Below are 12,500 nucleotides of genomic sequence, written 5' to 3' on the forward strand. Positions count from 1 at the left end.
GTATGTATGTATACATGTATGTATACGTATGTATGTATACATATACATGTATGCATATATGTATGTATATGTATGTATGTACGTATATGTACGTATACATGTATGTATACATATATGTATGTATACATATACATGTATTCATACATATATGTATATGTATGCATATATATGTATATGCATGTATACATACATGCATATGTATGTATACATACATATGTATGTATGTGTATATATATATATATATATATATATATATATATATATATATATATATATGGAATTTGTATCTTTGTGGTACCAGTGCCTGTGGCACACAAGAAAACCATCCGAACGTGGCCGTAGCCAGTACCGCATCGACTGGCCTCCGTGCTGTGGGAACATAGTGGCACATAAAAACACCATCCGAAGACCCGGCAAGACTAGTCAGGTCATAACCCGTGGGCCCTACCTGGGACGTAGTCAGTCCACCTGTACATACCTTCCTTCTTGTGACACTTGTGAAGACCTGTTGAGGCAAGTGAAAATCAAAACAAATCAAAATAGATGAACATCAATGGAATTTGTATCTTTGTGGTACCAGTGCCGGTGGCACACAAGAATCCATCCGAACGTGGCCGTAGTCAGTACCGCATCACTGGCCATCGTGCTGTGGGCACATAACAAACACCATCCGGTCGTGGCCGTTCGCCAGCCTCATCTAGCACCTGTGTCGGTGGCACATAAAAACACCATCCGAAGACCCGGCAAGACTAGTCAGGCATAAACCATGGCCCCTACCTGGACGTAGTCAGACCACCTGTGCATACCTTCCTCCTTGTGATACTTGTGAAGGCCTGTTGAGGCAAGTGAAAATCAAAATCAAAATCAAATCAAAACAAATCAAAATAGATGAACATCAATGGAATTTGTATCTTGTGGTACCAGTGCCGGTGGCACACAAGAGAAAACCATCCGAAAGTGGCCGTAGCCAGTACCGCATCGACTGGCTCCGTGCTGTGGGCACATCGAAAGTGGCCGTAGCCAGTACCGCATCGACTGGCCTCCGTGCTGTGGGCACATGACAAACACCATCCGATCATGGCCGTTCGCCAGCCTCATCTAGCACCTGTGTCGGTGGCACATAAAAACACCATCCGAAGACCGGCAAGACTAGTCAGGCCATAACCCATGGCCCCTACCTGGGACGTAGTCAGTCCACCTGTGCATACCTTCCTTCTTGTGACACTTGTGAAGACCTGTTGAGGCAAGTGAAAATCAAATCAAAACAAATCAAAATAGATGAACATCAATGGAATTGTATCTTTGTGGTACCAGTGCCAGTGGCACGTGGCACACAATAAAACCATCCGAACGTGGCCGTAGCCAGTACCGCATCGACTGGCCTCCGTGCTGTGGGCACGTAACAAGCACCATCCGATCGTGGCCGTTCGCCAGCCTCATCTGGCACCTGTGTCGGTGGCACATAAAAACACCATCCGAGCGTGGCCGTCTGCCAGCCTCGTCTGGCACCTGTGTCGGTGGCACATAAAAACACCATCCGAGCGTGGCCGTTTGCCAGCCTCGTCTGGCACCTGTGTCGGTGGCACATAAAATCACCACTACACTCTCGGAGTGGTTGGCGTTAGGAAGGGCATCCAGCTGTAGAAACACTGCCAGATCTGACTGGACTGGTGCAGCTTTCGGGCTCCCCAGACCCCAGTTGAACCGTCCAACCCATGCTAGCATGGAAAGCGGACGTTAAATGATGATGATGATGATGATATATATATACACACGTGTGTGTGTGTGCCTGTATTTGTCTTTGTGTTTGGTGCCGGTGTCTTTACTTCCCTGTAACTTAGCAGTTTGACAAAAGAGACCGATAGAGTGAGTGCCAGAGTCAAGATAAAATCATGGTCTGGGGGTTGATCCGTTTGACCGATATTCTTCAAGACAGTGCCCCAGCATGGCCACAGCCTAATGGCAGAAATGAGTAAAAAATAAAGACTGAGTATACTAGCTTCTGTAGTACTAAAGAAAGATGGAGACAGAAAACAAATGCCATTATTATAGCATTGGAAGAAGAAGAAGAGGAAATAGAAGAAAAATAGAAGAAAATGGAGAAGAAGAAGAAGTAGATGAAGGAGAAGAAGAAGAAAAAGAAGAAGAAGAAGAAGAACAAGGAGAAGAAATAGGAGAAGAAGAAGAAGAAATAGAAAAAGAAAAAGAAGTAGGAGAAGAAGAAGAAAAGGAGAAGAAGAACAAGGAGAAGGAGGTTTTGGTGTGTGGGAATTTTCTCTGACAGGCACAAAAATGAAAGAAGACAATTGTATTATGGCTTCATCTTGCCATGTTGGTTTCTAAGTTTGGTCTGTTCCATTGACATGTGTCTTGTAAGGAGATGGATTTGGATGTCACCAAACGGAAGCCAAGTGTGAGGATGAGGCTGGGCTTGACTGTGAGGGAGGGTGGGCTTGACAGGGAGGTAGGGAAGTGTTTGGTTGTGGTGTTCACTGGCAAGGTTTCCCTCCTGAAGTCCTGCCGTTTGGAATGGATGGGATGTTCTCTGCTGACAGGTGAATGGACGAACGAACGAACATGTATTCTGACTGCGAATGACACGGTGTGGCAGCAGAATGTGTACAAATGTGTGTGTATAAATGTATGTGTATATGTGTGAATATATATATATTTGTGTGTGTATATATATATAAACGTGCATGCACACCTGTATGTATATATATGTGTGAATATATATATGTATATATATTGTGTGTGTGTGTGTGTGTATATATTTACATATATGTGTGTGTGTGTATATATATATATATATATACACACACACACACTTTATCTATCCATACACACACATGATTATCTACAGGTATCTGTTTTATACTCTGTGTGAGTGTGTATATGTGTGTGTAGATACATATATGCATGTGTGTGTGTATACACACTCACACACATACATATAGGCATTCTCTCGTACACACACACGGATATCCCCACTGACACATGCCTGTCTCACCCATACTCACTGCACACCCACCCACCTGCTCCTCCTCCTCCCGATTCCACTTTTGCACACAAAAACCCAATAAGAAAGAAGTCTCTGTGTGAAGCTGGACACGGATTCTTCTATGTCATTACAGTTGTTGCTTTACTTGTTCTTTCTGCCTGCACTCATACTCCTACCTCCGCCCACTCTTCACCCTCTTCCCACTTTTCACCCTCTCTTCCTCCCACTCTTCGCCACTTCCTCCTTCCTCTCATCACTCTTTCTTCCTCCCACTCTTCGCCACTTCCTCCTTCCTCTCATCACTTTCTTCCTCCCACTCTTCTCTCTCTTCCTTCCTGCTCATCAGCTCCTTCCTCCCACTCTTCTAACTCTTCCTTCCACTCTTCTCTCTCTTCCTTCTACTCTTCTTCCTTTCTTCTAATCACTCTTTTTCTCCCACTCTTCGCCCACTTCCTCCTTCCTCTCATCACTCTTTCTTCCTCCCACTCTTCTAACTCTTCCTTCCACTCTTCTCTCTTCCTCCTTCCTGCTCATCAGCTCCTTCCTCCCACTCTTCTACCTATTCCTCCTTCCTCTCATCACTTTCTTCCTCCCACTCTTCGCCCTCTTCCTCCCCCCTCCAACAATTTGCTCGAATCCTTTACAAACCAATTCATGGAGTGTTATTCGTGTTGTATAAAAATTAACAGTTCGAAACAATGGTTTTTACCAAAAGGTAGCACACGCTTCCCTCCTCTCTGATACCTAATGCTACGTTTAGTTCCCTATATACTTACTCTTTTATCCTATTACTGATTGTGGCGATTGAATTGTGATCTTGCTGGGCCACTGCCTTCGAGTCTATGAGCTTATATCACCTGCATAACCTGGTACTTGACTTATCAACCATTACCGTATTTTCTGGCATACAAGTCGAATTTTGCAGACCAAAATTTGCAGCCAGAAATAAGCAGGTCGATTTATACACTAAAATGGCCAGCAGAACCAGAAGTTCCACGTGAAATGCAGCAAGATTCGGAAAGATAGCCATAATATTTGAATTTTTAAGCTATATACTGCTGTGACTTATATGTTGGTAGTTATAGGATGGCTAAAATGTTCAACTGAGTTATGTCCCTTTACCGAGTTACCTCCCCTCTATGAACTTTATTACCCCATTTTAAAAATCTTTTTGTTTTTGATCCCCGAGTTTTGTGTTGGATCAATTCAGTTCCTTGATCAACTGAGTTACTTATTTACGTCTGAAAAATTCTGGAGGGTTTTTGATTCTGGCAATTATGCCCCCCTTTGCATTTGCAATTGCCACTGGGTGTTTTATTTACCTTCTCTGAAAACAGAGGTATTTTTCGATAAATAAAGATTTAAGATTTATATAGTGTTTAATATAACTTTATTTGTCTTTGCTTTCTGAATTTATGTCGGTGGCCTCTCTCAGTTCATTCTGTTAGCTCGTTTTCGTACACACATCATCATCATCGTTTAACGTCCACTTTCCATGCTAGCATGAGTTGGACGATTTGACTGAGGCCTGGCAAACCAGATGGCTGTACCAGGCTCCAATCTTGATCTGGCAGAGTTTCTGCAGCTGGATGCCCTTCCTAACACCAACCACTCCGAGAGTGTACTGGGTGCGTTTACGTGCCACCGGCACAAGGGTCAGTCAGACGGTACTGGCAACGGCCATGCTCAAATGGTGCTTTTTTTACGTGCCACTTGCACAGGAGCCAGTCCAGCGGCACTAGCAACGACCTCACTCGAATGTTTTTTTTTACGTGCCACCAGTTCAAGTGCTAGTAAGGCGATGCAGGTAATGATAATGCTTGAATGGGGTTTTTTACGTTCTCCCAGCACACACACACGCACATTACTTTCATCATCACCATCATCATCAATATTTAACCTCTACCTTTCATGCTGGCATGGGTTAGATGGCTTGACATGATCTGGTAAGCCAGAGGACCACACAAAGCGCTTTTTTTTTTGGCATGGATTCCCTTTCTAATGCCAACTGCTTTACACTGTGTCCCAGGTGCTTTTTACATGGCTTTGGCACCAACAGTGTCACCAAATAAATAGCAACCCCCCCCCATCTCACTTTAGCTGGGGGGTGTAGTATATAGCATTGGATTCGATCCTGCATTTTGCCACATATGTATCTCAAACTGCTGTTAAGCCATAGTTTGATCATTTGCACAAACCGAGATTTTATCCAGTGAATGGCGCCACTCAAAACGCCTCCAGTCCACACTGTAAAGTGGTTGGCATTTGGAAAGGCATCCAGCTGTAAAAACCATGGTATAACTGACCTCACCTTTCCAATGCACAAAAAAAAAAAGGGATCTGTTACAGTAGTTTTGAGATGACTGGTGGCTTTATGCCAGGGATGAAAGGTCAGATTAGTCTTGCGGAAGAGATGCAAGGGTACATTTGCTGGGGAGAGAGGAGGGCTAGGACATTACACACACACACACATACATACATACATGATTTCAAACAATTAAACATCGTTATCATTAACTGTAGAAAATTATTTCCTTTTCTTCATTTTCATTTTTTGAAAATTACTTTTATTTTTTCCGTTTCTTTGTAGGGTATGGAGTTTGTTGACACGGAATCCTTCCATCGGGTAAGAAATAGTTTCTCAGTTTTCTTTGATTCCATTCTCTGAAACAACTTCTCCATTCATTAATCCTTCATTCATTAGTCCTTACCATTCCTTTATTTATTTGTTTATTCATCCAGATTTATATCTTTCTTTTTTTTACCCTATTTCTATCTTTTATGTTTTAGTCATTAGACTGTGGCCATGCTGGGGCATTGTCCTGAGGGGCTTCATCGAACAAATTCACCCCAGTATTTATTCTATCAGTCTCGTTTACCAAATTGCTAAGTTATAGGGACGTAAACAAACCAACACCAGTTATCAAGGCTTCCCTTCAGTTACCCTCTAGCAAATCCACTTACAGAACTTTGGTCAGCCCAGCACTATAATAGAAGACATTTGCCCATGGTGCCACTGAGCCTTATTTTGGGGATCAACAAAATAAATACCAGTTGGGTACCTCCTCCCCTGAAGTTGCTGGCTTTGTGCCAAAATCTGAAACCATTATTATTATTCAATGAGCTGGTATTGAACAAAATGCAGCATTTTCCCAGCTCTTTATATTCTGGGTTCAAGTCCTGCTGAGACCAAGTTTCTTTTTTATTCTCTCAGGGTTAATCAAATAAGAACCAGTTAAGCACTAGAGTCAATTTAATCAACTTAACCATGTCTCCTAAAATTGCTGCCCTTGGGGCAAAATCTGAAACCATTATTATTATTATTGCGTGAGAGAGCAATGCATGCCATCAAAGTGACATTGGAGTAAAATATACGAAGCCCAGTATACCCGTCATGACTATCCGTTTGATAAGGGTACACCAGACACGTGCATCACAACCATATGTGTGCGACATGGTGATCTGCTATCAAGATAAACAGCACATGACCTTGCAGGTGGGACCCAGTTAGAATTTTTCCTTCATGTCGAGTAGCCCATCCCATTCAAAAGGTCCCTGAATAAGGGTTGTTTTTTAAGGATGTTGAACGAACCACCCATGTTTCCAGAGGTGAATTATTAAAACCCCAAAGAATCCCTCTCAGCACATGGCTATGATGCTCCCCCACTACTTCTGCTCGTGATCAGAGATGCACATATCATCAGCCACTAAGGGACATGCTCAACTGGTTAAGGTCAAACAACAGACAAGCAAATCTGTGGTATTGAGCAGAATATTTGCTGTAGCCCATCTTTTATACCAAGACAAAACAATGTACATGATAACACTTCCAATCAGTTAAGACCAGAAGCCATGAGAGCCACTGCCTGGTACTGCATCTGGGCTGCTGTCCCCCTCCTCCTCCTCTTATATTGTTGTTGTTGGTGTTGTTGTTGTTGCTGCTGCTGCCGCCGCCGCTGCCAGCATGGAAAGCAGACAATAAATGATGATGTGTTTGTGTATATATATATATGTGTGTGTGTATAAGCACATATATATATTTGTGTGTGTATGTATGTATGTATATATCATTATCATTCAATGTCTGTGTTTGTATGTGGGTATCATATACACACTTATGCATATATGTGCATGCATACACACACACACACACACACACACACACTCTCTCTTTCTCTCTCTCATTCACACACACACACACGTGTATAGAAGACTTCTTCAGTTCCCAATTCGTTTTATGTTTCTCAGTGATGATTTTTTTCCTTGGCACATAGAGATTAAGTTTCCCCCCAAGAGAAAGATTGAAAATTATGGAAGTCAGTCAGTGCAACATTCAGCTACACAACGAGCTGAGTGTGTACACGTTTCTGTTTGTATGCTGGTGCTTCTGGTCTTCCATACACATTCCTTCTCACATCCCACATAACAATGAATGCAATGACATAAGAGGGGAAAACTTCTGATATATCCCCCCCCCCCTCCTTGTGTCGGTTATTATTTTCAAGTGTCGAGCGATGAGTATTCAAACATGGCAAGGAGCTGGTGGAATCGTTTGAGGATTGGAGAAAACGGTTTTGGAAATCTCTTTTGATCTGTGTACGCTGTGAGTTCAAAACCATGTTGAGAGGTTGACTTTATCTTTCATCATTTCAAGATTTATAAAATAAAGGATGAGTGATGTGCTGCCCTCAGGGGATCAGCTAATCTTTACCCACCAAACTTCAGTCCATGTTCTTATTCTAGAAAGCATTATCTTTTAATAATTCTACTTGTCACTCTGTTACTTAGCCCGTCTGTAACGCTTCCATGTGATTAGTTGAGGGTGGGGAAGGGAAGGGGAGACAGGTGGTGGTGCATGAAATGTGTAATGTTTTTTTTTAAATTGAGTTTTTTTTTCTCCATTCCTTAACTTGTCTAAAGTTGAAAAGAAAAGTGCGAAAGAAAAAAGGAGAGAGAAAAAGATGGCAAGGCAAAGAGGGAGAGTTCTGTGTATTAAATCTATAAAAATTGTGAATAAAATATATAAAGACCTGGTAGAAATAGCAGCGAAATGTCCCTCAAAACATCCTACAGTCTTAATCTGACAATTCTGCGTATTATGTAGTTTGAATGAGAAACTATAACTAAAGATTAAGATTATTAACCCCACAAAGAGGTGAAAGAAGAGAGACAGCATAGCAAAAGTTTTGGCGGACTGTCATCCTGTACTCCCCTTGTTGCTAGCAAAATGGTATATGCCGGCTGTGTGAGTAACTGGTTCTTTTAATGGCAGAACAAAGAAGGTATTCTATTAGAAAAGGTTTTCATCGATTTTCTTGGTAAGTATGGGGGTTAGGAAAAAAATACAAACTACATTCCAATCTATCCACCCGTCTCCACATGTGTGCCATTTTTCATGTGAATCCACCCAGTCATTTAGCTGTGAACCACAAGACAAGAAAGAATACAACGATCGCCCATGTCCAATTTATATTGTATATATATATATATATATATGTCTTATTTTACTACACATTTGTCATATTTTCTGTTTATTTTTTTATTTAATCCCGAAAATATATATTTATATATATATATGTGTGTGTGTCTTTGTGTCTGTGTTTGTACCCCCATGAACACTTGACAACTGCTGTTGGTGTGTTTATGTCCCCTATAACTCAGCAGTTCAGCAAAAGGGACTGATAGTGTTAGGCTTAAAAAAATATGTTCTGGGGTCAACTTTTCGACTAAAACCCTTCAAGACAGTGCCCCAGCATGGCCATGGTCAAAATGATTGAAACAAGTAAAAGAATAAAAGAATATATACATGTATGTATATATAATATATATATGTGTATACATATATGCACAAACAATGAGCTTCCTCACAGTTTCCATTTATGAAATTCCCTTACAAGGCATTGGTCAGCTGAGGCTATAGTAGAAGAAAGACCCTTGACCAAGGTGCCGTATTGTGGGATTGAACCTGGAACTGTGTCCCACTCTTTGTCAATATTTACAGCAATATCTGTTCCTCCTTCCAGATAATATTTCATTTTTTCTTTTTCTCACTGACATTAAAACCTATAAAAAGAACTTTGATCATACACAGTGTTTATATCAAAACAAAATGTTGCAGTTTTGTGTTGTTTGTTGCCAATTCTAACATTTATTTTGTTCTATCTCTTGCATTATCTTCTGTTCTTCAAGTTACGTAACAAGGAACCATTCATATCTCATCTCCATGGCACAATGTTAAATTGTCGTTTATCCATTTCCAGATGATATCTTTTCAATGACTGATAATTTTTTTTTTTTTCTTTTCTGAGTATTTCATCTCATTTACGTACACACTTATCATCGTTTCCTTTCATTTCCTTTCTTACTTTCTTTACCTTTTTTTTTTCATCTTTCATCTTTACCTTTCTTTTTTTTTTACCATTTTTCCTTCCTTCCTTCCTTGTTTATTTGAAATACAATAGTTTGAATTCCATTTACTTGTTGAGAAACCAGAGTTACCTTCTGCGGTTTTGATAAAGTATCTACGTGTGTATGTAAACCTGTGTCCCTGTGTACATCTGTGTATGTGTGTGTGTGTGTCTTGTGTAAAGTTTTATAAGCATAGAGCGGATTTTTTCGGTTTGAATGGCAGTTTTTAACATAATTTCTAGGTAACTAAAAAATTTCAAACTTCGTATTCTGGTAGAATGTGTTTATAAAACATCTTTTTCTCTTGGCTTTATTGAGAAAATTCTATAGTTTGTAAGATATTTGTTGTTATTTTTCTTCAATTTCTGCAATTTCAACCAATCAATGACGTCTATTGAGGTAAAAAACATTCTGTGCCATATGAATATGTCCCTCGTTTAAGAAACAGGAAGGCCAGATACAGATGTAAAACAGCCATATATATGTGTATACATGAACACATATATATACATGTGTCTGTATGTATGTATGTTTGTATGTATGTGCATGTTATATATATATATATATATATATATATATATATATATATCTGGCATTCGCCATGATAGATTGCTAGCCACTACACATTCTTTATTTTCCCTCCTTGTTTCTTTCTGTGTTCCTTTCTGTGGAAGATCGTAGGCTTGAAACGTTAAAGACTTAATCACTTCCCGACCGTTATACTAATACCTCGGTTTTCTACACCACCTGTCTTTGTCTTTTGTTTTTTTCATGAATTCTCCCTATATAATATATATATATATATATATATATATATATGCCGTAGAAACATTGCCAGATCAGACTGGGCCTGGTGCAGCCTTCTGGCTTCCCAGACCCCAGTTGAACAATTCAACCCATGCTAGCATGGAAAGCAGACGCTAAATGATGATGATGATATATATGTATGTATGTATAAAAAATATATATAAAAATACAAAATGGGACAAGAACACAAAACATTCAAATAGACGATGCAAAAACGGATGGGTCATTCGAAGCCTCTAATCTTCAGTCAAGAACCGGATCATATACTCTTTACTCTTTTGGTTTTTGTGTTAATAACTGAGGAGATGCCAGAGCAGACTTCAACCCTGGCATCCGAAACTCTGAGTTTTATTATGGCAACCAACTAATTGTCACATTATATTTATAGATAAATTCCTCTATTTTACATAATATCGAGGTCTCATTCATTGTTTTGTTATCATATTATTATTATTAATATATATGTATATATATGTGTGTGTGTGTGTGTGTGTATGTATATGTGTATATGTATATGTGTATATATATATGTATATATGTATATGTGGATATGTATATATATGTATATATGTGTATGTATATATGTGTATATGTATATGTATATATGTATATGTATATGTGTATATGTATATGCATATATGTATATATGTATATGTGTATATGAATATGTATATGTATATATGAATACATACACACACACACACACACACGCATATATGTATATGTAGTTTTCCCATTCCTAAATTTACTCCCTTCATTCTCTCATCATTCTTTCCAGTCACTCTTTCTCTCTCTCTGTCTCTCCCTTCCGTCCTTCCCCCTCTCTCTTTCTCTCTGTCCCCCCCCCACACCCACGTGTGTCATCCAATTCCTTAGCTTTGCAAAGAGAGCACAAGAGAGGAACACAGCTGATTTCCTTCCCTCAGTGCTTCACCCGTCCATATTTGACTGCAAAAACCCACTTCACAAGAATTGCGTTTCCCCATCGATGGCCACTCTGCTCGGCCCCTCTTCCTCCGTAGTCCTTATTCTTGTCACATCTTGCTCTCGTTGTTCTTGTTGTTGTTGTTACCATTGCTTCCTGTTCTTCGGAAGATCTTCAATCATTCTTCGGTGCATCTTGGAATATTTCTGAATTTTTTTGTTCTTTTATTTTAGCTTTTTTTTTTCATTTGCCTTAGTTTAGATTTTACAATTTTATTTTATTTTTTTTCTATTTTATCTCTTCCTTGTTTTCTTCATTGGACCGTGGCCATGCTGGAGCACCAACACGAAGGGTTTGGGTTGAACAAATCAAACCCAGTACTTGCTTCTTTTTTAATTTTTTTTTTTTTTTAATTTTTGAAGTCTAATATTTATTCCATCAGTTTCTCTTGCTGAACCATTGAATTATGGGGACGTAAACAAACCAACACTGGTTGTGGAGACAAACACAGACACAAAGACACAGGCACACACACACATACTCTTACTCTTTACTCTTTACTCTTTTACTTGTTTCAGTCATTTGACTGCGGTCATGCTGGAGCACCGCCTTTAGTCGACCAAATCGACCCCGGGACTTATTTTTTGTAAGCCCAGTACTTATTCTATCGGTCTCTTTTGCCGAACCGCTAAGTGACGGGGACGTAAACACACCAGCATCGGTTGTCAAGCAATGATAGGGGGACAAACACAGACACACAAACACACACATACATACATATATACGACAGGCTTCTTTTCAGTTTCCGTCTATCAAATCCACTCACAAGGCATTGGTCGGCCCGGGGCTATAGCAGAAGACACTTGCCCAAGATGTCACGCAGTGGGACTGAACCTGGAACCATGTGGTTGGTTAGCAAGCTACTTACCACACAGCCACTCCTGCGCCTTGGTGGGCTTCTTTCAGTTTCCATCTACCAAATTCACTCACAAGGCTTTGGTTTGGCTCGAGGCTATAGTAGAAGACACTTGCCCAAGGTGCCACGCAGTGGGACTGAACCCGGAACCATGTGGTTGGTTAGCAAGCTACTTACCACACAGCCACTCCTGCGCCTTGGTGGGCTTCTTTCAGTTTCCATCTACCAAATTCACTCACAAGGCTTTGGTTTGGCTCGAGGCTATAGTAGAAGACACTTGCCCAAGGTGCCGCACAGTGGGACTGAACCCGGAACCACGTGGTTGGGAATCAAGACTCTTACCACACAGCCACGACCAGAGTCTGAGCATTTATGGATGGAATAACTGTGAAAGTCTATTTTCTGTGAAACAATTAAATATTATCGACAAGCATTGAGCTTCG

At 40.2% G+C, this 12,500-nt stretch overlaps 1 protein-coding gene across 5 annotated transcripts in view; it reads left to right on the top strand.

Moving 5' to 3' along the window:
• Window positions 1-12,500, top strand: part of LOC115222011 (GRIP and coiled-coil domain-containing protein 2) — a 133,471-nt gene that overhangs the window by 110,501 nt on the left and 10,470 nt on the right. For all 5 annotated transcript variants that reach the window (XM_036511341.1, XM_029792123.2, XM_036511343.1 and 2 more), the window contains one exon: window positions 5,592-5,627. In XM_036511341.1, the coding sequence (XP_036367234.1) occupies window positions 5,592-5,627 (36 nt within the window). The remainder of the gene's footprint in view (window positions 1-5,591; window positions 5,628-12,500) is intronic.

The sequence above is a fragment of the Octopus sinensis genome, linkage group LG19 (assembly GCF_006345805.1).
Source record: "Octopus sinensis linkage group LG19, ASM634580v1, whole genome shotgun sequence".
NCBI lineage: Eukaryota > Metazoa > Mollusca > Cephalopoda > Octopoda > Octopodidae > Octopus > Octopus sinensis.